This window comes from Corvus hawaiiensis, chromosome 5 (genome assembly GCF_020740725.1).
Source record: "Corvus hawaiiensis isolate bCorHaw1 chromosome 5, bCorHaw1.pri.cur, whole genome shotgun sequence".
Lineage (NCBI taxonomy): Eukaryota > Metazoa > Chordata > Aves > Passeriformes > Corvidae > Corvus > Corvus hawaiiensis.
The window spans coordinates 23,365,282-23,389,004 of NC_063217.1; the positions used below are offsets into that span (position 1 = coordinate 23,365,282).

At 37.4% G+C, this 23,723-nt stretch overlaps 1 protein-coding gene across 3 annotated transcripts; it reads right to left on the reverse strand.

Moving 5' to 3' along the window:
• Nucleotides 1–319: 319 nt before the first annotated feature.
• RELL1 (RELT like 1) lies at nucleotides 320–23,431 on the reverse strand. 3 transcript variants are annotated; one of them, XR_007203753.1, is made up of 8 exons: nucleotides 23,261–23,431; nucleotides 12,947–13,186; nucleotides 11,134–11,205; nucleotides 9,797–9,854; nucleotides 6,959–7,198; nucleotides 6,111–6,298; nucleotides 2,536–2,805; nucleotides 320–1,970 (listed from the first exon to the last, which is right to left on the reverse strand). XR_007203753.1 is itself a non-coding variant. In XM_048304469.1 (7 exons), exons 1-6 carry the CDS (start codon nucleotides 23,346–23,348, stop codon nucleotides 6,118–6,120), a joined length of 879 nt encoding a protein of 292 aa, XP_048160426.1. In that variant the 5' UTR covers nucleotides 23,349–23,431; the 3' UTR covers nucleotides 320–2,805; nucleotides 6,111–6,117. The 3 variants fall into 3 exon arrangements, 1 of the variants encoding a protein (XP_048160426.1); XR_007203754.1 differs by adding an exon at nucleotides 5,534–5,622 and having other exon boundaries at nucleotides 320–2,805; XM_048304469.1 differs by having other exon boundaries at nucleotides 320–2,805.
• Nucleotides 23,432–23,723: the final 292 nt, after the last annotated feature.

Sequence of the window (23,723 nt, forward strand, 5' to 3'; positions counted from 1 at the left end):
ATATTGAGTATTTTTTAAAAGCTCCATGTCAATTATAATAAAAAGTTAAAAGCCTTGATACTTTTATTCTAACATACCAGCTTGGGTTAAAGCACAGATTTCTGTCTTTCCCATTTAAATCTGAAGCTGAAGTCGTATTTGCAATTGTCCTTTCTGAAGAAAATAAAACTGCTCTGAAGTACATCACACTATAACCTAACCTTCTCAATACCTCCATAAACAAAAACTTAAGAGGGAAAAAGAGTGCATTTTACATTTAGATTGTGCAAAAATTAAATTTCCCTCAATGGGTGAAGGCTGAAGGAAGTCACAAGCAAGCTTAAGAATCAATATTTTTTATTTACTGCTTGGTAGTATAAAAGTTGTATATAAACTATTTTGTTAAAAATACATTTGATATGCAAATTTAGGAAAAGCAGACTAATATGGCAATATCCATATCCCTACAAAATAGCAGTGTAGTGTTAAAGGCAATAAAACAGGCACAGTTTCTAAATCCTCTCTTAGGTAGCAATGCATAAATTCAATTCTTGCACATATCAGGTCTTATAATACCTTACATAATTACTTTATACACGTAAACAACTTTTTACATATCCAACATCCCTTTTATTCTACGCATTTTCAATGGAATCAAAACAGAAACTACTTATTAAAATAAGTAAAAAAATACATATTACTGTTTAAACTTTCTGACATCCTTTTGACATTTATTTGCAGTACTAACCCATCACGTAGCAAAATACAGTATCAAGAGAAACTGCTCTTTTTTTAGAAAAAGCTTTGGGGACAGTCTGTAACTGTGTATCTTCTTTCTGAAAATTATTTGAAAACCACTGTTTTCTCCAATGCTCCCTTTTTTCAGTAACATTTTATACTCACAGCTATCAATCTCTTGGAAACTGAAAGCTAATTACTACAACCAATACTAATTAAATCTTCTAGAGGTGTTCTTCACACAAATAATCACGCGAAGCTTAATGTATGCCTATAAGATGAGGTTGGTGTTTATATTGTACTTAAATACTGAAGAGATTTCACAAACTGAGTTTAAATTTATGGGAACAGGGATGCTAAACACTGAAGTTAGAGTCCTGGCCAAACAGTTATTTTGGGTTCTCAAGGACAGACAATTATCTCTAAAAATATCCATTTCAAAAAGAACAATAAAACATTTATTATTTTCAAAGTTTGGTTGCGTAGTGGTGGGTTTTTTTGGCAAATGTAACATCGCTGAAAAGCACATATTGATAGGTCCAGTCAGTATCTTGGGGATACATATAGAAGGAAGACCATCAGCAGCTCATACTTTCAGCAAGAGTGAAAAAGCTTGATGTTTCCTGGCAAGACATGGGAGTAACTAATACACAAGCAAGAAGAGCAATTTTGTACACACTGATTGTTAAACACTGCACAAATCAATGAAGAAACACAATTCTTAGATATGAAGGAGAAACACAGTTTAGAGCACTTGCATTAAAAAGACTGAAGGTATCGATTTAAAATAAATCCATTTCAAAAACATACACTTATTTTCATTGAGTTCATAAAGTAGACTAAGTTACAGTTCTCAGAATATAGTGCAATCTCTACTAAAATGCATTACATTAGAGCTTATATTCTGAGGCACTCAGAACAATTGATCTTTTTCAGTTTCTATTACACAGAAAAGTTTGCTGAAGTATTACAGAGATTTCCCTCCCCAAAACAAGTAACAGGACAAAGCAGAGATCGTAAGTAGATACAAAGAATTAACATCAAATATCATGGTAATTTTAGCCTTAAGTCACACTTAAAATATGAAGGGAGTAACAGTGGGTTAAGATTTCGGTGCCAATGAATACAGCTACCCTCAGTCCAATAAAGCCACTCTGAAGCACTTTAGTATATATTCCATAAATTTTTTAATGCCAAATATTCCATATCCTTATCTAAGGGTTGAAATATGTTGCCTTAGCTTAATAAGGAACCTGTGGGTAAGAACAAAAAAAGAAAAGCAAAACTATTAGGCACTCTTCAAATACGAGTGAGCAGTTACAAGAAAACAGGAGAACAAAAGGCCTTGAGGAAAGTAACCTCACCAAGAGCTCATCCAACTGCATAGGAAAAGATGCTCTTCAGCCTATGTTAAGTAGTAAGGCAGAGGTATGGGTCTGGGGAACAACAATTTAATTTAATTTAATCTGCATATAATTGAACCAGTCTCTACTGTGAAGTACCCTGCATAGAGTTCGAGGTCTTATGTACTAAAGGCACATATGGAGATTTGGCTGACATAATTATTTCCTTGTATGTTTTACTTGACTACAAACAAGTACAAACAGATTAAAAGAATATTTTCATCTTTCAAAGGCTGGCTTTTATCTTCAGCAAACACTTGTCAATTCTGGAGTGGGCAGAACAGAGAAAAATCCAGATGGACCACTGGGGTGAATGCAGTTTATCCACGACGTAACTGTATTACTCTTGACATTGAGCTCATTAAAAATGCTTGTCTAAGTACAAAAAAAGTTTAAGACTTGATAAAGCTTTTACCTTTCCTGTCCAAAAACTTGTATGTTTGTTTTCTTTCCAAGATGAAGCCATTCGTTATGATGTCCACACAGTTCAACAGTATTTAAGTGCCTAAATCTTACTATTTTACTGGTCAAAAACCATGAAGTATTTAACCTTGCAAGAATGACATCACAGAACTTGTAAAATCCTACACTGCCATAAATACATTTCCTTAAATAGTGTGCATCTCTTGCAAGTTTTCGATTTTCTCCAAAGTGCTTGCAGACAATCTTCTTATAAAAGTTCCACCTGTAAGAGAAGAAAACAATTCTAAAAATAAACCTAAATAGCAAAATTAGTTTTAGTATGGACACACCAATTAAAAAGTTAGCAGGTGCTCTGACATGGAAAAAAAAAAGCCACAATTGCATGAAGTAGCTGCCATGCATTCCAAGTTTAGCATGTGAAATCCTAAAGAGGAACTAAAAATTGATCTAGTACTCTTGAAATGCATGGACAAACACATGGACGAACTGACAAATCACACCACAGTGCAAAGCACTAGAAATGGAAAATGTTACATAACTTCAGTGTACCGGTACCAGTTTTTGTTTATCCAGTAGCTTAAAATGGATGTGCAAGAGCTCAACTCAAAGTTTTGACTTCAGTTACCAGCTGTGTATCTACTACTCTTTTTATGTGCCAGTAAGCGTATTTGAAATAAAACTAACTGATGAAATGGAGTCTGCTGAGAACATGGACCTTGAAGACATAGAGAAAACATGCCACAACTTCAAATGATGTAGCCAGCAAGACACTAGATAAGCTGAAACACTGTACAGGTCACTTCAAAACATGTCAGTTTAGGGGAAAAAAAAACCCTGGACTTGAGAGTAGCAGTGAATACAGGCAATCAGCAATGCTACTCTGCTCAGGGACTGTCCAACTCAGGAATTCCACCTCACACAGGAAGTCTCAGTAACAATGGTTAAAGTCAGCCACAAGGCACAAATCTACTGCCTCTGAATGACAGAAAAACCTTTTCTGGAAGCAGTTAAACACACATTTATGTCTGCCTTCTTCCTCTGCATCTGAAGATCTGAGTCAAATCCCCCCAAACGATAACCTTTAATCAAATGTATAGACTAGAGGCACAAAAGTCTTAAATGCTGTTTATCTACTCAGTTTCAGTAAACTGGGCTACAATAATTTATTAGAAGTCTGAAATAAGTAGTTGAAGTAAAGCTCTAACTACTACCTGTTTACATGTGAACAGCTTCTCATGCCAGTAGACAAAAACTGCTCTAGAACCATGCTAGGGAACAGAATCGTATGCTTTCAAACAAGATCTGTTTATTTTTTCTAGTGCACATCAAACAGATCTGGCTAGTTTCCTGGATTTACTAAATAGCTCTGTTGGACTGCAGAGACCATTAAAATATTCTGCTGAGACATTTCTCTGCTATTAGAACATTTGTCTTCAGAAGGGGAAAAACTTTAATCCTAAGGGAAGTTCTACAATAAAAAGCTGCCATAGATGGACAATTTTTTTTACAGCTTTACTATAATATCTCTGTAGAGAACAACTTATTTTTAAATTAAAGTAGTAATGGTTCAAATTTATGAAACTTTTAGATAATTACAGGGAACATCTTTCCTATTTAGGAGAGGAAAGAACAAATTAGATAAAAAAACTGGACTACAAAACATTTTGAGTGATTTCAAAATGATGCAGTTTTTTTAATCAAAGTGCACAAAAACTTATTTTCATAAATGCCCTATTCTTTCTATTTCTCATGCTTAAAGAGAAGATAACTAGCTTGCCTTTAAGTAGAATAAAAAAATCATATTATGAACAATCTGATGATGTTCCCACTAAAGATACAGAGAAGAAATAAAAATAGTCACAGAACTAACAAAACAATTAGCTGGGCATGGAAATGCCAATCCAGTGAAGGAAGATGTTATCTCCTATTGCATTTAGCTAATATTGATTTTTAAAAAGGGAAGAAATAGAAACCACACCAACATAAAAAAACCCTGAGCACGAGGACATTATTCTGAATCAGAAAATAAGAGTGCAGTCTGCCTTTCACTGACATCTGTAGATCCTTCACAGATTACACTGCAACAATTAAACAGCAGCCACTAGGCAGCTGTGATTTACCAAAATGTGTTACAGAACAAAAAGGGAAACAGCAGCACATCAGCATAGACAAGCATTTGTCCAGTCTGCTCTTATATATGTCCAGCAATAAAGATGCTTATTCCAATTTCTTAATTTTTGAAACCTGAACTCCACCTTCTTGCAATTTAGCCTATCATTTGTCTTCTTATTCACTGGAAAAAAAAAAAAAAAATCAATTTACTTCATTACCCTCCATAACTTTTTTAATATTTGGAAGCATACCAAATCTCCAAGTCTCTCTTCCTCTGTAGCAATGGTTCAAAAAAACCTTGGTATAATATAGTGATACACAGTGAGACATAAAGGCCAGACAAATACACTCAGCTTAGTTCAACAGTCAAACCTGTGCTGCCAGTAAGGGTTGGGAGGAAGTATCCCACTGCATATCAGCTCTCTACTTTAACCTCAAGACACTCAAGGGCATTAGAATCTTGTTGCTTTTCTAAATAGACCCAATTTCCTCTTATGCATTTCCCTCTTCTGTTTGAAGTTACCAGTAGTTTGACACAACATAATTTTATCCTCTCTCTCAGCATACAGAGAGTTTGGCACCATGCACTTTGTTCACTTCCTCCAGTACCTTGTCACCACAGAACCTTTGTTCCTCAAGGGTCAAGTCTGAATTTTGAATCGCATTTGTGTAAAATCACCTTTCCCCTTCATATCATCCATCAGCATGTCATCAAACAGAGGCAAACCATATTAACTTCCAGGGTTTTTTCCCCCCCCAACTATCTAAACTGTTAAAAAAAAGCCACAGTTAGGGTTGCACTTCAAAACCATGCCAGATGTGTTTTTCACATGCATAATAGAGTAACTCAAGCAATTCACTGAAGTTTAACGACTCACAAGAAAACCCCAACCGCCTGGCTTAGTTAGATCCCTGTGAGACCAGAGTTTCATGTCTCTCCATTGCCATTAGTCAAAGCTCCACAGATCTATCAGAGAAGTATCTAGTAAGCAACCATCTTATACAAGCATGCAGTACAAAGCAGCAAGCATAAGGAAGCAGCTGTAGTTATTGAATAACTGTAGTTATTCCAGTGATACAACTGTCAGTAGCACTTGTTTGTTTTGGGCGATAAACATGCTGCCACTAAATCTGAGCCATTGTTTATTGCAAAAAAATTAACATGCAGACATTTTATCTGTTGAACTAGTGATGCCATACCCACAAAGAAGTTTTTATTTCAACACCTACTCTAATTACAAAGTTTAGATAAGACTTTGATGGATAAAAAAGCTTTTATTAATTTATCATTCACTGAGTGATAAAATGTAATTTTTGCAGACTTGTGTAGAAAATTTTGAAATTGAAAGACAGGTTTCCACACAGAACTGATATTTTCAATTTTACTGATTACTTTTATGTATTTCACAACATAATACTTTCAGTATGAGTTCCATACATTAAAATGTTTGATACCTGCATTTTACTCCGAGCTTCTCCTCTCTTGCATTTCCTGTTTCACAGGTGAGGCAGGTGCTTCACTCACTTCCTGTTTCGCAGGTGTGGCAGGCATCTCACCATTGACACTCTCCACGCCAGTAACAGACATCAAGCTTTTCCGTTCTTTGGAGTTTGACTTGTGATCCACTTTGGTGACTCGAAATCTGAGGTGAGCAAAAGAAAGTTCACTTGTGTTTCCCCAGAGATCAGTTAGAACATTCTCAGGACCAATAGCATGGCCAGGAACAAACTTTCAGGTCCAAAGAACAGGATGTCAAAACAGACACGGACCCTGCTTCACTTCAGAGCATCTTCTTTCCTATTACCTGCGGGTATTTCCAGTACTCACTACTCCTGAATCACACTTTCTCAGGCAATTGTGTTTTGAAGCCAGAATCCACAGATTGCATACCACTTCTTGCAACAGCAATTTTCAAAGACAACTACAACATAAGGGAGGAATTAAAAATAACAAAGAGAATGAAGTGGTTTCTATAGCCTCACACTTACTTGAGAAACACCAAATTCAGATAAATTTATTAGTATGCAGTTCTTGTTTCTTTTTAGCCTGTATCAATCAAGCAAGAGCCTTAGATTTATACCCATCATAAATGTCCATCTTTTTACACAGTTCTTAAAAAAAAACAAAAAAAGAAAATCAGATTTACTTCTTCCAGAAATAACTTCAGTCTAATAGTAACAAGGCTATAAAAAAAAAAAATCACCAATGTTATAAACAGAGCAGAATCAGTGAATATCTGATCCAACACCAGCCACCGTAGCATTCCTAAGAGAAGTACACAACAAAAGGACCTAAGCCTTACCTTCCCACAGAAAGGACTGTAACTTCTCCAATACGACTTCTTCTGTTCTCTTTAGATTTTTGAGCTGGTTTTATAAGGTGCCATCGTTTGTGACTACAGCGAGTACAAACATCCTTTTCTACCACTCCTCCAACAGTATGGAAGTGATGGCCTTTGCAGCTGTGTCTGAACGGAACAACACCCGGTGACAAAGGAGTCCCCGGACTCACTGGACTCTCAGGAGAGGTAGGAGATAATGGGCTGTAGGAAAAAGAAATAAAGAAAATTTAACACTTACTACAGAATACTGTTTCTCAAAAAGGAAAAAGTATGAAATCCAACCTTCCGTTATGTCTAGTGAATATCTAGTTTTTACAGGGAACATTTATTTGTGAGGATGTCCAGCTTAAGGCTCCCTTCAATAGTGTATTTTATTATCAGAATCACTTTCACGAATTAATTCAGCTGCAATCATGTGGTTAAGGTAACTAACACAAAAGACAAGGAAATCAGGAGGGAAAAAAATCAGGTTAGAGTAGAAGAGAACAGGTTATATGAATTTATACTGATGACAGCATTTAATAAGCTGATTATAGTCACAAAAGAACTACCTTGGAGAACTACAGAAAGTATTTCAGAATTATTACAAGATCTCAAGAAACTCACACAAGAAGAGCACAGTCCCACAATATTGAAAGGAGGCAAAACTAAAATGTCTACCACAATGACAAGAGGAAACAACAGATCATTCTGTTTCAGGGGGAAAAAAATAAAACTGTAAGTACCTAGAAAGAAAGAAAAAGCACTACAACCTCCAAAAGGCATTTGAGAATAACTAATCAAACCAATCTGATTTTCTTCTAAAACAGACAAACAGATAGCAGAGATAGAAACCAGATGTACTTTTTTTGGACTTTAGCATCCATTTTGACACTGTCTTGTAACAAATTCCCCTAAAGCAGGCCAGAGATCATGAAAGGTGAAATAACTGTAGAGTAAGGCAGCATACCTTGTAACAAAAAAAAATGAAAAACACATACGGAAAGTGATATATCTGTAGTTGCTATGAAACTGGAAAGACACACTAAATGGGGTCTTTTTGGTCCTGATGATATTCAGTGTTTTAAATAGTTCACTGGGTAACAGAACAGAAGAACAACTAAAGTACCCATAGACTTTGGGTCATCCATAGTAACTTGTAGAGGTCAAGATAAGAAATTAGAATGATGAGAGCAGAACACGCATGTGAAAGACATTCACACATACACAAATCTTACTAAAAAAAATGGATGTATTCTAGTAAGGGCAACACAAATTTTCAGTGTTTTAGCAGAAAACCTTTACACAAACCTAGATTAAAAAGCAACGAGACAGATGATCATTCTTCAGAAAAAGAGGATCATGAGCTGAACATGAATCATTAACAATGTTCTTGCTCAAAAAGGACAACTTAACAGTGGAAATAACAGAAATATAACTTGTGAACCTAAATTTACATTACTCAGCATTAATCATGCCATATCTGATCCCACTGTGCAGGTTTAGAAATGTCATTTCAAGAAAAATACTAACAGACTCTTTGGAAGAGATTCCAAAGGGGAACAGAAAGAACAAATAAAAAGTAAAACATGCCAGAGAAGACTGGAGTTACTTGGATGCTTATTGTCAAAATAAAAATACTGACAGGAGATATTTAATGGTCTTCAAATAAACAAGAAAACACTATTAGGGAAGTAAAAGTTGTTCAGCATCTGAAGCAAAGACAGAACTAATGGCTTCAGATGAGAGAAGTGTAGATTTTACTCAGCCATTACGATTGCTATAAATAGAAAGTTTCATAGTGCACTGAACTTAAAAAAAACTACAGTGGATTTCTACTTAATTACAAAAGCTTCAGGAGTATCTATCAAATTCTGGAAGCGCAATCATTTTTCCTTCCTCCTTACTTTTCATATTTTATCACTGAAACGATGATCTAAAACTCCCAAGACAACATGACACATGCCTATGCAAAAAATTCAAACAAATATTTCTACAGCACCACAGAAAAATACCTATAGTTGAGAAGAAATCCCACTGGAAATTCAGGGTTTTTCTCAATAACCAAGCCTCTCACCATTAGAACACACATTTAACTTTGCATACTCAACTCTGTTTTGCTGTAACGATACAGTCCTACTTCTTTTATAGGTAACACAATACTACTTGAACTTTCATCTCCTCTGCATTGAATATGAACACAGGGTTATATATGAAGAGCACTGAGAGTAGTACAGATATAGCTAAAAGTACTCATGTACAGATACAAGCACCTTTTCACATATGACGCATCTACAAGTTCTTTTACACATACAGTGCATCTAAGGCAGAGCTGCTTTCTCTACATAATTATCTAAACAGGTGTGCGGTGAAAAAACCTAAGAGATAGGTCAATCAATGTTTATTTCCACAATTATAAAGAAAAAAGTAAACCAAAAGGAGACACAGAAAGAGATGTCTCTTATAAGTTAGATTCTATACAGATGAAATGAGTGCTGTTCTGTTCTTTGAAGTCAGAGTAACTTTGGACATAACTTCACCCTCAAGTAAACCAGTATTTGCAGCATCTGTAAATCTTTAGCCCAAAATGCAGTAAAACTGTATCATGCAGCTAAAACACATAACCAGAAGAGCCAGTCACTAAGCTAGGGTATATGTTAAAATTCAGGGACTCAAACAACAGAAAATCAAAGTATTATCCTCTTAGCTGGTAACTCAAGCAAGCGATGTAGTCTTAGAAGTGCTCAGGAAACAAAATCCTTTGAAAGGGTATCTTTTTAGTTGCCTCAGGAAACATGCATTAAAATGAGGAGTAATTACCTTTCAGGTTCAAAGACACTGCTATCTGCTACCATGGCCTTTAACACATCAGCATTTGCTGCAATGAGAATAAACAGAACTCTTAAAAGTGAACGGTTCTAGATTTAGAAAAAAAACAAAACCAAAATTAAAGTTCCTCAAAGAAATTTCATCTAAAAGAAAGATGACTGCATTATGTGTATCTCCAAAAAAGTGTAAGAGAAAACCGCAGAAAAAAAACCCGTTAATGTAATTCTATTGATAGTCTTAACATGAGCTCCTAAAATTGCAGTTCATATTGCACTCAACGCTCCACCCCAGTACACGCCACGAAACACAGCCATCTAAACAAAACTCTTGAACAAGATCTCTGAACCACCTCAGACGTTTAACACAACTTCAGATTAAAAACATCAGTTTAAGTGAGCCCTACAAAATGCAAATTCATTATCAGCCAAGAGCTTTTAATTTCTCACTTCTTATCAAAACATATGGGTTACTTAATCCCAATCTCAAGGAAAAACACACAAGCTCAAAGCACTAATAGTCTAAAAAAAAAAAAACCAAACAACAGAAAAAAGGCCCAAACAACAAAACCCAAAAAACCCCACATGCAAACCCAAAACCACCACTTTTCCAGAGGACTAGTCTTCATTCAGAGGTAACTCAAATCCAGTTCAATGGTTAAAACTCTGATTTATACAAATGTAAAAATAAAAGGCTGAATGCTCTTATCCTATAAAAACATCCAGTCTCCTAAACTTTTCTTCTATTGGGCAAATACATTCTGAACTAATCAAGCATTCCATGGGGTGCTTAACTATGATTTTATTTTCTCAGTCACATCTTTCTCTTTATCCTTTACTTTGCAGACACAAGAGGATACCACGTACAGAATTCAACATTAGTGCTATGGACCCAATTGTCTCAGTTATGCACAAGCCTCTCATCAGACAAGAGCTGCAAGAATCATTTCAGGACAAGAAGTTTAATCTAGTCAAACATAAAAGTTTCCACAGGCTTTAAACACTACTACTAAGAAAGCAACATTGAGCTTCTACTTCACACACAAAGCAAAAGGCTGAACCAAAAATAACCCCAAATACCTAAAGAGTGAAAATATCTGTAAATGCATTACCTGAATTTACCATACAAAACAATTTTCAAGTAAGCAAGAAACTTCCCTATTGTCCTTGAAGCAATTGCCTTGTGAAGACAATCTCAAAGAGCTAAGAATGAACAAATTGGTTATTAAATGAAAGCACATGAACATACCATATATCAGACTATCTGAAAAAACATACTTGTTATAGAAAACTATCACAAGGGCTGATAACTTCAATGTCACAATACTATACCTTCATTTTTCATGATGTAGTTAACAATTTGTCCCACAGTGTCACTATTCTCATGCATAGATTCATTCATTTCTGTGCAAAGAAATAAATATGTTGTCAGCATCCTGGCCTTATGAATCAAGAACTGAACTATTTTAAAACAAAATAATGATAAAAAAAGTCACAACCAAAACTGAACACACAACAAAAGAAACTACATTTTTAAAAAATGGCAAGATCTGTTGCCATTATGGAGGGAAAGCTTAGATAAGACTTTATCATCCTTATGCAGTAAAAATATGAACACAGGTTTATCCTCTGTACATCAGCCCTAACAAATTCACCTAAGAATTAAATAAGATCAGCATTTTCACAAACATACTTCAAAATTCCTTCTCTAGCTAGTAAGGAATAGACAAACAAGAGGGCAGCATTTCTAATCCCAATAATAGGGAGAAAAAACCCAAAACAAATCGTTAAACTGTCTCAAGTCACTATTCTAAAACAGGTATTATTGGCTTTTAGTATGAGGGGGGATCCAATTTAAGTTTTTCACCACATCTACAAGGACAAAACAATTGATTGATTTAAAAAAAAAAATCTGAAAACTTTGGAACAGAATGCACCCATTAACAATATTAAAAGCTTCCCTAAAATAACCTGCAAAGGCTGAAGAAGATTAATGGGGGAACTAAAACAATGAAGAGGCAAAACTGTGCCCTTCTCTAATAATTGTTGTAATACTTTATTTAAAAAATGGGCTTGAGGCAAGTTTGATACGCTAGACTCTAAATTCTTCTCTTAGGTAGTAAATTAGAGGCTTCCCCATCTCTGTCCCCACGCTTCATCTTAATACCCACAACTTTGCAAGGTAACTTAGACACAGTTAGATCCTGACACTGAGGCACAGGGGATGTCCCCATTTCATTACCACACACCTCACTGTCCCACTCGGGAACTAATAGACCAGACAATTCCACTCACTGCACAGATGCCCCAGGCAATTAATGCTTAAGAACACACTGACACATCATTATTGCACCACATAGGTCTACCCTTACCACAGAGCCACTGTCATTTGCACTCATTATGAACCTACTGAAAGAAATTAACTGGGAGAAAGGAAAAGGCCCAGAGTATTTACAAGTGACTTGACTTTTGTTTTTACTTACATTTTACAAATGCTATACCAGGTTACTGTAGCCTTTCCCACATGATAACACCCTTTTTTCCCCCAAGTAAGAATAGATGGGAATACAGAACAATAAAAACAAGGGCACAAATGAACAAACATTAGGACAGAAACAAAGGTAACTTTAAGAAAAAATTATAAGCAGCAAGCATTACTTAAAACAGAATGAAGATATTCAGTCCAAAGGCTTGGTTTTATAAAGAGAGGTGAGATAAGAATGACAGCACAACAGGAACAAATTAGGATTGCAAAACATAAAACTAAGATTTTAGGCTTTAAATGGCAGCTTTTTGCCACTTCTCAGCTAGCACTATGTACACGAATACTTTGTTGTTAACAGCATGTAGAATGCAGAAAAATGATCTGGTGACTCCAGCTGTGGAGCTGCAAGCAAATATACTGATACTTTGATCCCTCTGTAAGCTCTTACTTGATGTTAGCAGACTTGCATGGGAAAGCGGAACACTCCTAGTTTTGACTGGCAACGATCAAACCCCAAGTGACATATAATAACAAAAATATTATTTTTAATACTGCTTTGATGTCAAATATAGACACAGAAATGACAGAAGTGTCACAATAAATTATTCCACAGTAGTTGCAATGTACAGAAATAGGTATTTGTTTATTAGACTTGATTACCTATTTTTTCATCAAGTTTTTCTTCTTCTACTTCTTCAGCCTCTGTTGTACAACGATATCCTTTTTTCTTAAGGACATGGCAGATAAGGATCCCCAAGAGACCCATGATGAAGAAAACAGGAACCAAAGCAAAGGCAATATACTCTAGGTGTTCAGCCTTGCCATCACTGCCATCCGTTTTAGTTGTCAAAGTAGTTGTCTGTAAGCCATGGCTTGACAAAACCCCGGGAACCTCTCCATCTATGTAAATCAATAAACACATTTATCACTATACACTGTAAATCACTTGAAAGAATTCAGAAAATTACAAGCATGACCAAATCCCCACAGTGTCAATGCAAGGTACCTTCTGTGATGACGACAACAATACTCTACTGGCTGGGAACTTAACACCAGAAACAGCAGATATTCCCTCTTCACCAAACGATTACAAACATCTAACATCCAAAAAGCCTGCGTGATATTTCTTCAATATAACAGTGAAGAACCAACAATGTTCTAGCCTGACAGGCTTGTAATCTCAAATAGAGGGCTCACATATTTCACAGAAGAGTAACATCACCATTGCTCCTTGTTCACATCTGTGAGCAAAATGCCATACCACCCCTCCAGTCCTAAGTTCATGCAAAATTACCAATAAAATATGGATCCTTCCCTAATATGAGAATAAATACAGGATTTAATATTGACCCTTGCATAGGAAAAGTATCAGGTGTGAATGAAATACCCTTGATTTTTATTTTTCTTTTGACAGTGGGAATTCTCAAAAGAAAGAGCATCTACCCCTGCTCATCAGAATAAGGTGGGCTCACTCTTTGTTTGTCTCAGATTTGGAAATCATTTTGTATTTAAACTTGAAAGAGGACATGAAAGAATTATTTTTTCTTGCAAAGAATTTAAGTTGAAGCACTGTCACACACTAACTCTATATCCACAATTAAGCACTTTTGTTTCAACTAAGTTCTGAAATTCACAGATGTAAATCCCATGTTATAAACTGGGATTTTGACCTATCAAAATATAGAATATTTACATTAGAAGGGACATCTGAAGTTCATCAGTCCAAATGCTGCTAACAGCAGCACTGATTAGATCAGGTTTCACAGATAAGCTCCATCTAGATGACGGACATTCCACATTTCTGGGCAACCTCTTCCAATATTAACACACTTTAATGTCCAATATACAGAAAGAAACTAAAAACTCAGTACATTCTCAACCATATCAAATATAAAAGTATAAAAAGTTCAACAGCTCAGAAAAATCCAAAATTACATGTTGCATACTCAAAACTTTTGCAAACCCTTAGAGGTTATACACACTCCCCACCCCACATAATAAAGACTTAAACATTACTATCCCAAATATGCAAGAATGCTCCTGCATTTCTACCTTCTATTATTCTCCTCCACTCCAGCCAAAAACAATTTTTTTGAGTAGGTAATAATGACAGCCAGAAAGTGTTGGGTTTTTATCCACATATTTCAAGATATCTTCCATCTACTTGTATTTAAATGGACAAGGAAACTCACAATTAAGCCATTCATCAAACTCACTGAAGAATTGAGGAGTCAGGAGAAAAACATTTCCATGACAGGGACACTTTCACAACACAAATGCCTAGAATAATAATCCTTCCCTTTCAAAAATAAAAAAATGGAAGCCTGCACAAATTTGCAGAAAGAGCGTTATTCCATAAAAATCTCCTGCACCAGCTGCATGACTAAGTTGCATTCAAGAAACACCAGTAAGGTGACAGACAGGGAAGAAAAGTTAAAACTTCAGTTTGGTATTTACCCTAGTTTTCCTTATTCCTCTAGAAACAGTAAACCTTTTATTTTAAAATATTTCTGAATTTTTCAGAACAGTCTTGAATTGTCAGTTGAGTAGTATGCAATACACAAGACTTGCTCAAAGTGGAAACAATGGAAATTATTTGAAATAACAACTGATAAACCCCAATTAGCACCAAGGAAAAAAAAGATGTATTAAGTATTTCACTAAAATATTTTTTTAAGAAATAGCAGAAATGCAGAAAAATGGAAAGAAGTGCAAACAAATTACTGAACAGATCTCAAAACTAAACGTTAAAGCAAAATCTCAGGATATTTGCTTTGGACAAAACCAGATGGTCTAGTTTGTTCTCAAACCCAAAAGGGAAAGCTATTCACTTTTAAGAGGCCAGCAATTCTACACGACTGCATGCAGAATTTACCAACACGTAACCTTTAGAAGCTCCAAAGTATGCCTGAGCTGGACAATTGAACAACATGTACAATTTAACTTTAAGGTTGCAATTGTTTTATACTGCAAGAAAACAAAAGACAGGACAGAGTAAGGGATACAATCATATAACTGAGAAAGTTGATCTTACATGCAGTTTATCTGCATTCTACAAATCTATAATTCATGCTTTAATATACCAAAATATAATTTTTTTTTTCTAACTCATCAGGTAGCAACAGCAACAAAGTCCCCCGCTAATCAACAAAGTAGTTTCATTTACTTTCGAGGCAAGAGAAAAGCCACCACACCAGAGAAGTATTACTTGGATGACTACAACATCTCAGAATCTAAGAAATCCAACTGAAACAGTATACATCACAAGCTCTTAAGGGTATTAATAAATAAGCACCTTTCATGTTCAAACACAAGACAAAAACAGGCAGATGCTTTGGATTTTGTAGCACTGTATCCATGTTAAGAATGAACAGGAAACACCTCCCTACTAGCAACAGCCACTTTCTAGTCAAGCTATTTTGTGGAACAGCCACAAAATTTATCCAACTCAACTATTTAGGTTTTCTGCCTCTCTTTGTGGCACAAGTGGCATGCATTGCCCAAACAAGTATCTATTTTCTCCATAACCATGGCAAGGCAATTCCCACCAAACCTAGAGAGCAAGGGGGCCTTATCACATGGCTAGAGGTCCATGCCTCAGGCTTTCCAAGTTGTGGTTCACTGCAATTCTCCAGACACAAAGTGGCTTTAGGAGGTCCCTTCCCTTTCAGTTCTCTGCTACCCCACTCACACTGCTCCCGATAGACTGTAGCCCTGAAAACAGTTTTAAACTGCATTACTGAGATATCAGCGATATGGGATACACATCATAAGGTCACCCCAAGACACCAGGTTTTAAGAAAAAATGCCACAAAAAGTCTTCAGTTTTTAAGCAGTCATTTTACTGAATCAGTACAGCCTGAGGTTTGGCAAACTCCTGTGTTAAGACAATCCACTGAGTATGCTGAAGTGGGGAAATAACAGTGAGCAAGGATAGCCAAGTGCACCTAGAACAAAGTTTCCCAGAGTAATCGTAAAAACACAGAGCCATAGTCTCAGAGTATGTTCAAACAATAAGGGCAAAATAATTAATTACGTGCAAAAAATTCTTAACTGTGAGAGCAGTGAGGCACTAGAACAGGTTACTCAGGGAGGTTGTGGATGCTCCAACTCTGGCAGTGTTCAAGGCCAAGTTGCATAAGGCCTTGAGCAACCTAGTCTAGTGGGAGGTGGTACAAGGAGGGTTGGGACTGAATCATCTTTAAGGTACCCTCCAACCACTAGCATTCTGTGATTCTATTAAAAAAAGGATAACGTCAAACACAATTATTTTTAAATCATCAACCTGAAACCCCATCAGCTTGACACAGCCACTGAAAACATAGATACAATTTAACACCATCACCACCCCCCAAGAGAGCAAACTGTCAGGAACCACTGGAGTTGAGATTTCCAGCCTACCTAGTATGTAACACCTGTAAAAGTCTGCATGTAAAGAACCATGGTTTGACTTTCTTTGCTTCCTGTTTCTTTTTCTTCCTACATAATCTCTTATGATTTGTGACTTCTGCTTGTAGACTGACACATGAAACACCAATGAGAAAACCTCAGTAGCTAAAATCTCATCTGCAGTCTACGTGATGATAATCTAGACAAATGCTCAAAGAATACATGCAGCCCATGCAAGTTGAAAGGAGAATTGTGCCTGTACTGGCATTTTTTCTACTGACAGAAGTATGTTGAAAAAATCATAATTTATCAACTGAATACTCTGTAGCATAGATTAGTCTACTATTAGGGTTAAGGTTTACGGAGGTTTTGAACTAGGAAGGAAAATATATTTAGAAGTAATTTTTTAATTTAAAAATTCATTAAATTAACGTGGATATTTCAACATACCAGTTTATTTACATAGGCCTATGTGACTTTTCTTTGGTTGTAATTAGATACCTACAAATTCAACCTCCTATTAAAATTCAACAAGAAACGAACAATAGCACAGTATTTTGCTTATTACTAGTAAAACATTAAATCAATAACATTTCTATAAAAACAGTTCATTTACACAAAGTCCAGAAACTGCTTGATGCCATTCATTTTTTGTTCAGAGATGCAAAATTCCAGCTCAAGCAAAGCAAAAATATCCTAGAAAAAATTAACTAGCTGAATCAAATACTTGGTGCTGTCTAACCTTATAAGTAGAGCAAAGCACTCAGCTTTTATAATCAAACACCCTACACAGTCTGCCCTCAAAACCCTCAGCAATTATGACATAATGCAAAGCCAAACCCTGAGTACCTGAATGGGCAATATATTTTATATGTCACAGCTACATCATTGATTGCACATTCCCTATTCCCTTTCCCTAGAGGCACATTATGCTTATATGAGACTGTTGAGAGTCTACCTCATTCTCATGATGTATGATGCTGCTTCTCAATGGTTTTAATCAGGCCATAGCAATCTTCCTTGACTTGAGTCAATTCATAAAAGAACTGACTTGTTTCAGTGCTTTGCTGTCCTGGCATTTTTATACACCAGTCATTCTATACCAGTCTACATACAAAAATTGCTTGAAGATGTAATCTAAATGAAAATATTGAGGAGTGATATTCAGCACATTTATTGATGCTTTAGCTGTAACTAATAAATTGCACTCATGCTACTAATTCAGATCCCATGTACTCATTTGCTTAAAAATGAATATATACCAAGTACTGTAATTGAGTATTGCCTGCCCTTACTTAATCCTTACCTAAGAAGTAAAATATAAAGATAGGCAACCTCAGACAAGTATTTTGGTTCTAATCACTGTTACTCAGATACAATGGTAGTATTCTTCCACCTCAGCAATTGCTCAAGACAATTTACAGCACCTTCAGGAAACAGAATATGAGAGTAAAAAGTCAGCAGATAAATGAAGAACTATTTCGTCCTTCACTAAATTGCAATTTTTACATGGCCTAGACAAACTTTTCATAAAGCACATGAGAAATTTCTAGAAATATTTAATCTTAGTCCTGTCTTGCTTAAAGTACAACTCAGATTCTTGAAAAACAAATCCTTTTAATAACTAAGATCAAAACAGTTTAGTTCTTATACTAGCAATATACAACTCAGCATTAAAATAATGCAGTTTTTCTAAATCTCCTATACTACACCCAAGTATAATCTACATGCATCTGATAATGTCAAGCACATTCCACTTGTTTTTGTATTATTAATTTACAGAAAGTGGCCTATGAACAACAATGTAATCTTCTCTCTGCTGTACCAGTAAAAAGTCCTATTTGGTTACTCTGGATTTTGCCCATTATGCCCATGCCATTTATCATTTATGGCACCCCTTTTAAAAAGTTTTGTTTACCTGTTACAAATTTGATTATTCTAGCAATCTACCTGCTAAAAATAAATACATATGTATTCACTAACTTCTTGTCCATAAAGTTGAAGGAGTTACAGGATCATATTCCCTGCTTTCAGGCATGAAAATGAAACATATATATCAATCTCACAGTATATGGAAACAAACTATTGTTGACCTTAATGCTAATTAATATTTAAACAAATTAAATACGATTACACACAAACTAGTTAAGTACAAGACAAATGAAATACTACACTATGGCACACAGTCTGTTCAAACATCTCAGCTAAGCACAGCTGGAAAACATGCCTCAGTAGCAACATCACTTCTCCCCCTCCTCACCATTAACGGGCCAGTCCACCCATGTGCTGAAACAGGGCAATCACTTAAGGTTCAAAATAATTGGAAAATTGTTTGCATGAGTGGGTTTTGGTTCTTTTGGGGGGTTTTCTGGCGCTTTTTTTGTCTTTTCCTTTCTTTCATATATGGATCACCTCCGGTTCAATTCATCACACAGACCTACACACTGCTGCTAAAAGGGCATAATCAAAGCATTGCTTAAGCTTTTTGTGGCAATGCCACAATGAGAAATGGTCAGGCAGACTGTGACACCAGCTCCCCCTGCAAGGAAAAGATACTTGATGATGATACCTAGTGCTTCATCCTCTCCTGGCTCTAGAAGAAGTGTATTTTGAACTACATTAAACACTAATGACACTAAGTTCTAAATCAGTTGTATACTTTCATTGGGTACCTTCAACTTACTCAAGAGATAAAGCATTCTACTAGAGCTGCACTAAAGGTTTCTATTATCAAGTCAAATTTAATTTTTTTAGATTCTTAATTCAAGTGCTCAGCAGTGAAATCACTTAGGTAAATCATTTACTCTGATGGTAATCATGTACCCATTTAATACACATCTTTAATTATTTTACCGAGAGTAAATTTAACAAGAACAGTTTGATGCAACTTCAAATTAACTATACTTTTTATGAGTTACCTGATTTAAATAGTATTTATCTATTGTGGACACTACAGTCAAATTGCTTTCGCAAAACTAAGCCGATGAAATTACTAGCAATTTCAATCACAAAGACAAAACATATCACTGCCCAAAACACATATACAAAAAAATAATTAGGAAACATTCAGGCTTCTCTGCCTTACTAGTGAGGTGGTAGCTACAGAAGAGAGCAGACAAACTAGAGAAGTCAGTAAAGAAGAGGTTAAAAGAAGTTTATTTTCTAGAGGAAAAAAACCCTTAAGTGAAGAAAACCTATTGCCTACCACTTGCTTTGTCTATTGTTCGAGGAAATTGTACTTCAGGGAATATGCTTAAAGTGAGTAACAAAGAAAAACACCTGTCATCGAAGAAGAACATTCAACACGTTTGTAAATTCCACTTAATTTCTAGCTTCCTTGTAGTAATCAGAACCTACAACCAGAAGTGAAATAAGCAGGAAGTGAGATGACAAAAAGGAAGCCACATGATGAAAGAACATACTGACAACCAGTAACACACTGCCAACTGCCTTAGAGGTTAAGCAGGGCTGATTATGAACAGATCTCAAAACCTTTGTTAGATCTGTCAAAAGCAGTGTCTCAAGAAAGTGAGCAAAAGGACCAGCCATGTTTCTTTAAAGCTCCTTCTAAGTACACCTACATTGTGAACACCAATAATAAGACACAGGCATCAAGTCTCAGGCATGACCCACCTGAACATAATACCAAACAGCATCCATGGTACCCAACACCGAGCTTTTCATAGTAACTCAGGCTGGAGCCTGCTAGGAGTCCTTACATTAGAGACAAAGTCTCTGGCTTACCAAAGTCACTACAAAAATTTTGACTGTAGGCAAATTTTGCAGTAGGTCTGGAAAGAGAGCTTTCTACTCTGAGAGGCAAGTCTCCACACTGACAAGTTCTTTACTAATGCCAATTTTTTCTGAATTACACACCCTATCAACAAATTCAATAAATTGTCTGTAGAAAGTTTTAGGCTGGCTTCTCTGAAAGCCTGAGGGTAGGGTGGGGATTCAGAAAGGAGGTACCTGCTATGTAAGGTAGGTCCTACTCACACCAAAAAAATACAGCTAGAAGTATTACTGTAAAATGCATAAAAGACTCCATAATTTTGAGTGCTGAAATAATTGCAATAAGCATTGCAATTCCCATACAGCCAGAGAGAGCTTGTTAGGGAACACCAAATCTAATAAATCATCAGTCGCCACACACCATGAAGGTATCTGACATTATCTAGAATGCAATGAATTAACAGTATATAGAGCAGTTTTGTCCTGTTGAAAAAGGGAAAAATTTAAATATAAAGGGAAGCGACAGATTTAGTCTCTTCTTTGCACAACACAATACGTGGTTGATAATGCTGCATTAGCATATACAGAGACAAAAAGCTTATATGGTTCACTGTTTACCACTACTAAATTGCAGTGCTTATGGTGTAATGGCTTTGGGCACTACTTGAGCAGCATAGAGCTCCTATAGCAAAAATAAACAGAACTGGTGCTTTACATTTGCATTTCTGTTGCAAAACTGTTCCTCAAATTTCAGTTTTCAAATAAAACACACTCTGCAAACAGCCACAGTACATTTAATAAAGCACATTTCACCAGTATGGCCATTAAAAATCAATGAAATGAAATCCTTCCTGGAGACATCAGCTATTTAGAACTATTGCATATCACTGAATTTGCAAGCGCAATTGGCATCTAGTGAGCAGTATTAAATGAATGCCACCAGGCACATTATATCAATGGACTTATGCAAGCTAACAACAATCCTCACTGGTTTACAGGAGTCAAAAATCAATTTTAGCCCAAAACAATATATCTCTAGTGTGAAGACGTATACTGTGATCTTGAGATACAGAAGATACGTTGGCAGAAAGCATTTGTAAAACGCTGAGAAGAAAATTCTTTCATAGCTGTTGCATCTCTTGCCAGACTTGCCAACCTTTAGCCTAAGTACAATCCTATTCACCTAGATACACTACTAAATTGCTGCTATAATTATTAAATCCTACAAATGCACATAGCATACCAAGAGTTCTCCACCCACGTAACTGCCTTCAAGCCCAATAAAGCAATCCTGAGTATAAACATTTGTAAGAACTCTGTATAAGCCTATTTATACACGTCCTTCCATTTACTAAAACATGTGTTTACAGCCTCTTCAAGATATCAGTAGTAGGTAAACTGTACAGTAATCACAACATGTATAAACATGCAGTAATATGCTTAAGTAACAACCAAAGAGCAAATTATTTTTTTAACTGTTAAAAAAAATATATATATGGTGATGACCAAGAAGATAAGAAAAATCCACAATTTCTCTCCTCCTCCTCCTACCTTTGCACAGAAAACCTCACGTCCTTAGATAGCAGCTACCACTAGCTACCAGTCAACACAAATATGAAATTCAAGATGCTTAATGGTACTTATTTCTTTCCACTCTCCTAAAGCATGCACTGAACAACAAGCCTTCCATTCTTCTTGCTTTCAGAAAATAAATAGCAGGTAGTAGTTACCTCGAACCCTTCTGATCAAGCTTGCCTGTACCAAGTAATACACAAATACACAAAAGGAACCACAGAAAGACAAGAAATACTTCTGGATTTATTGTTTGCTAGTAACTATGACCATCTTTCCACTAAGTTGAAAGTTTACTCTCAAACAAGCTGGTACACTCTTACCCATGTCATACCATCCAAAAGTAATACAGCTGATCAAGCTGAAAGTGGAAATGCACATCAATTTTTAATACAAGTGTTTCAGCATCACAGACAATGCACAAAAGAAAGCACTTCAGACTACACAGGCAAGAAATTCGGTTTCACTTTAAGATTATTAGTACCGTAACAGTTGGGGTTAGACATAAACAAAGAAAATGCCATTTTAAACAAACTTCCTCTGGTGATTGTATGTGTGCGAGGGCTCTTCAGAGTTCTCAAGGGTTACAGTCAACTTTTCACTTCCAAAACCTAAACGCTAAGCCAAGTTTAACCTCAAAAGTGAGGGTAAAATAGAAACAACTTTTTAATGCACTTCTATCTTAAAAGCCATCCGATTCCAGTTAAAGCGAATCAACTACGGAGGAGCTGCCAGACTCGAACTCGTATCGCTAATCACCGTTCTTTTTTTTCCCCCCGGCACCTCCGGGCCATAACCGACTACATCAACAGGCCGGGGTGTCGTGTCAGTAAGCGCCGTTTGATCGCTGGGAGCACTCGCAGCCCGCGCCGGTTCTCCAGCCCGCACGAGCGGGACCCGGCAGCGCCCGCCCCGAGCGCCCCCGCCGCGCTCCGCTGACAGGCGGGAGAAACTTCAGCCGCTGCCGCCGCGGAGCCTCTTCGACCTCTTTCCCGCTCGCTCCCCCGGGCTGCCCGGGGCTCGGGCGGAGGCGGACGCGCCCCTGCCGTGCCGATCTCTGCGGGCCCCGCAGGGACTCGAATGCCGGGGACCCCGAGGAGCCAGCGTCGGCCCCCAGCCGAAGCAGCGAGGTCAGCCGAGACATCCGAGCGGCTAAGTGAGGCCGCACTGCCCAGCGAGGTCGCAGCCCGCGGAGAGCCGCAAGGGCCGCCGGCGGGGAACGAGGGGGTCGCGGATTGAAGCGTCCCACCGCGGCGAAGGACCGAGGCCGCAGCAACCCACCGAGAGCGGAGCTGCTGCCCAGCCAGTCACCCGTCAGGCCCAGCGATGGCGCAGTCGGCAGGATCCCACCGGTCGCTGCCGGAGCCATTCCTGACGCCGTGCCCGCACTGCTCCGCCTTGGCAGCGGAGCGGCCGCCGCCGCCCTGCCCGGCCCAGCGGCAGCGGGGCGCGCCCTGCCCGCACGGCGCCTGCGCGGGGCCGCCGGGCTGAGGCGGTGCTGCTCCGCGGCGCCCGCCCTGCCGGAGGTGCTGTGGGGAGCCGCTGAGCTCGGGGTGTCCGTGTCCGGCTTTAACGAGATGCGAAGGCGTTTCTTACACATTCCTGTGGGGATTACCGCGAGGGCGCCCCAGGCATTAGTTTAATATTACAACTCCCAGATGTGGTTTCCTGAGCCCGGCCACCCCCCTGCCCCCACAGCCCGGCAACCGCAACGCTGGGGTGCAGCGAGAGGGTGAGATGGGCG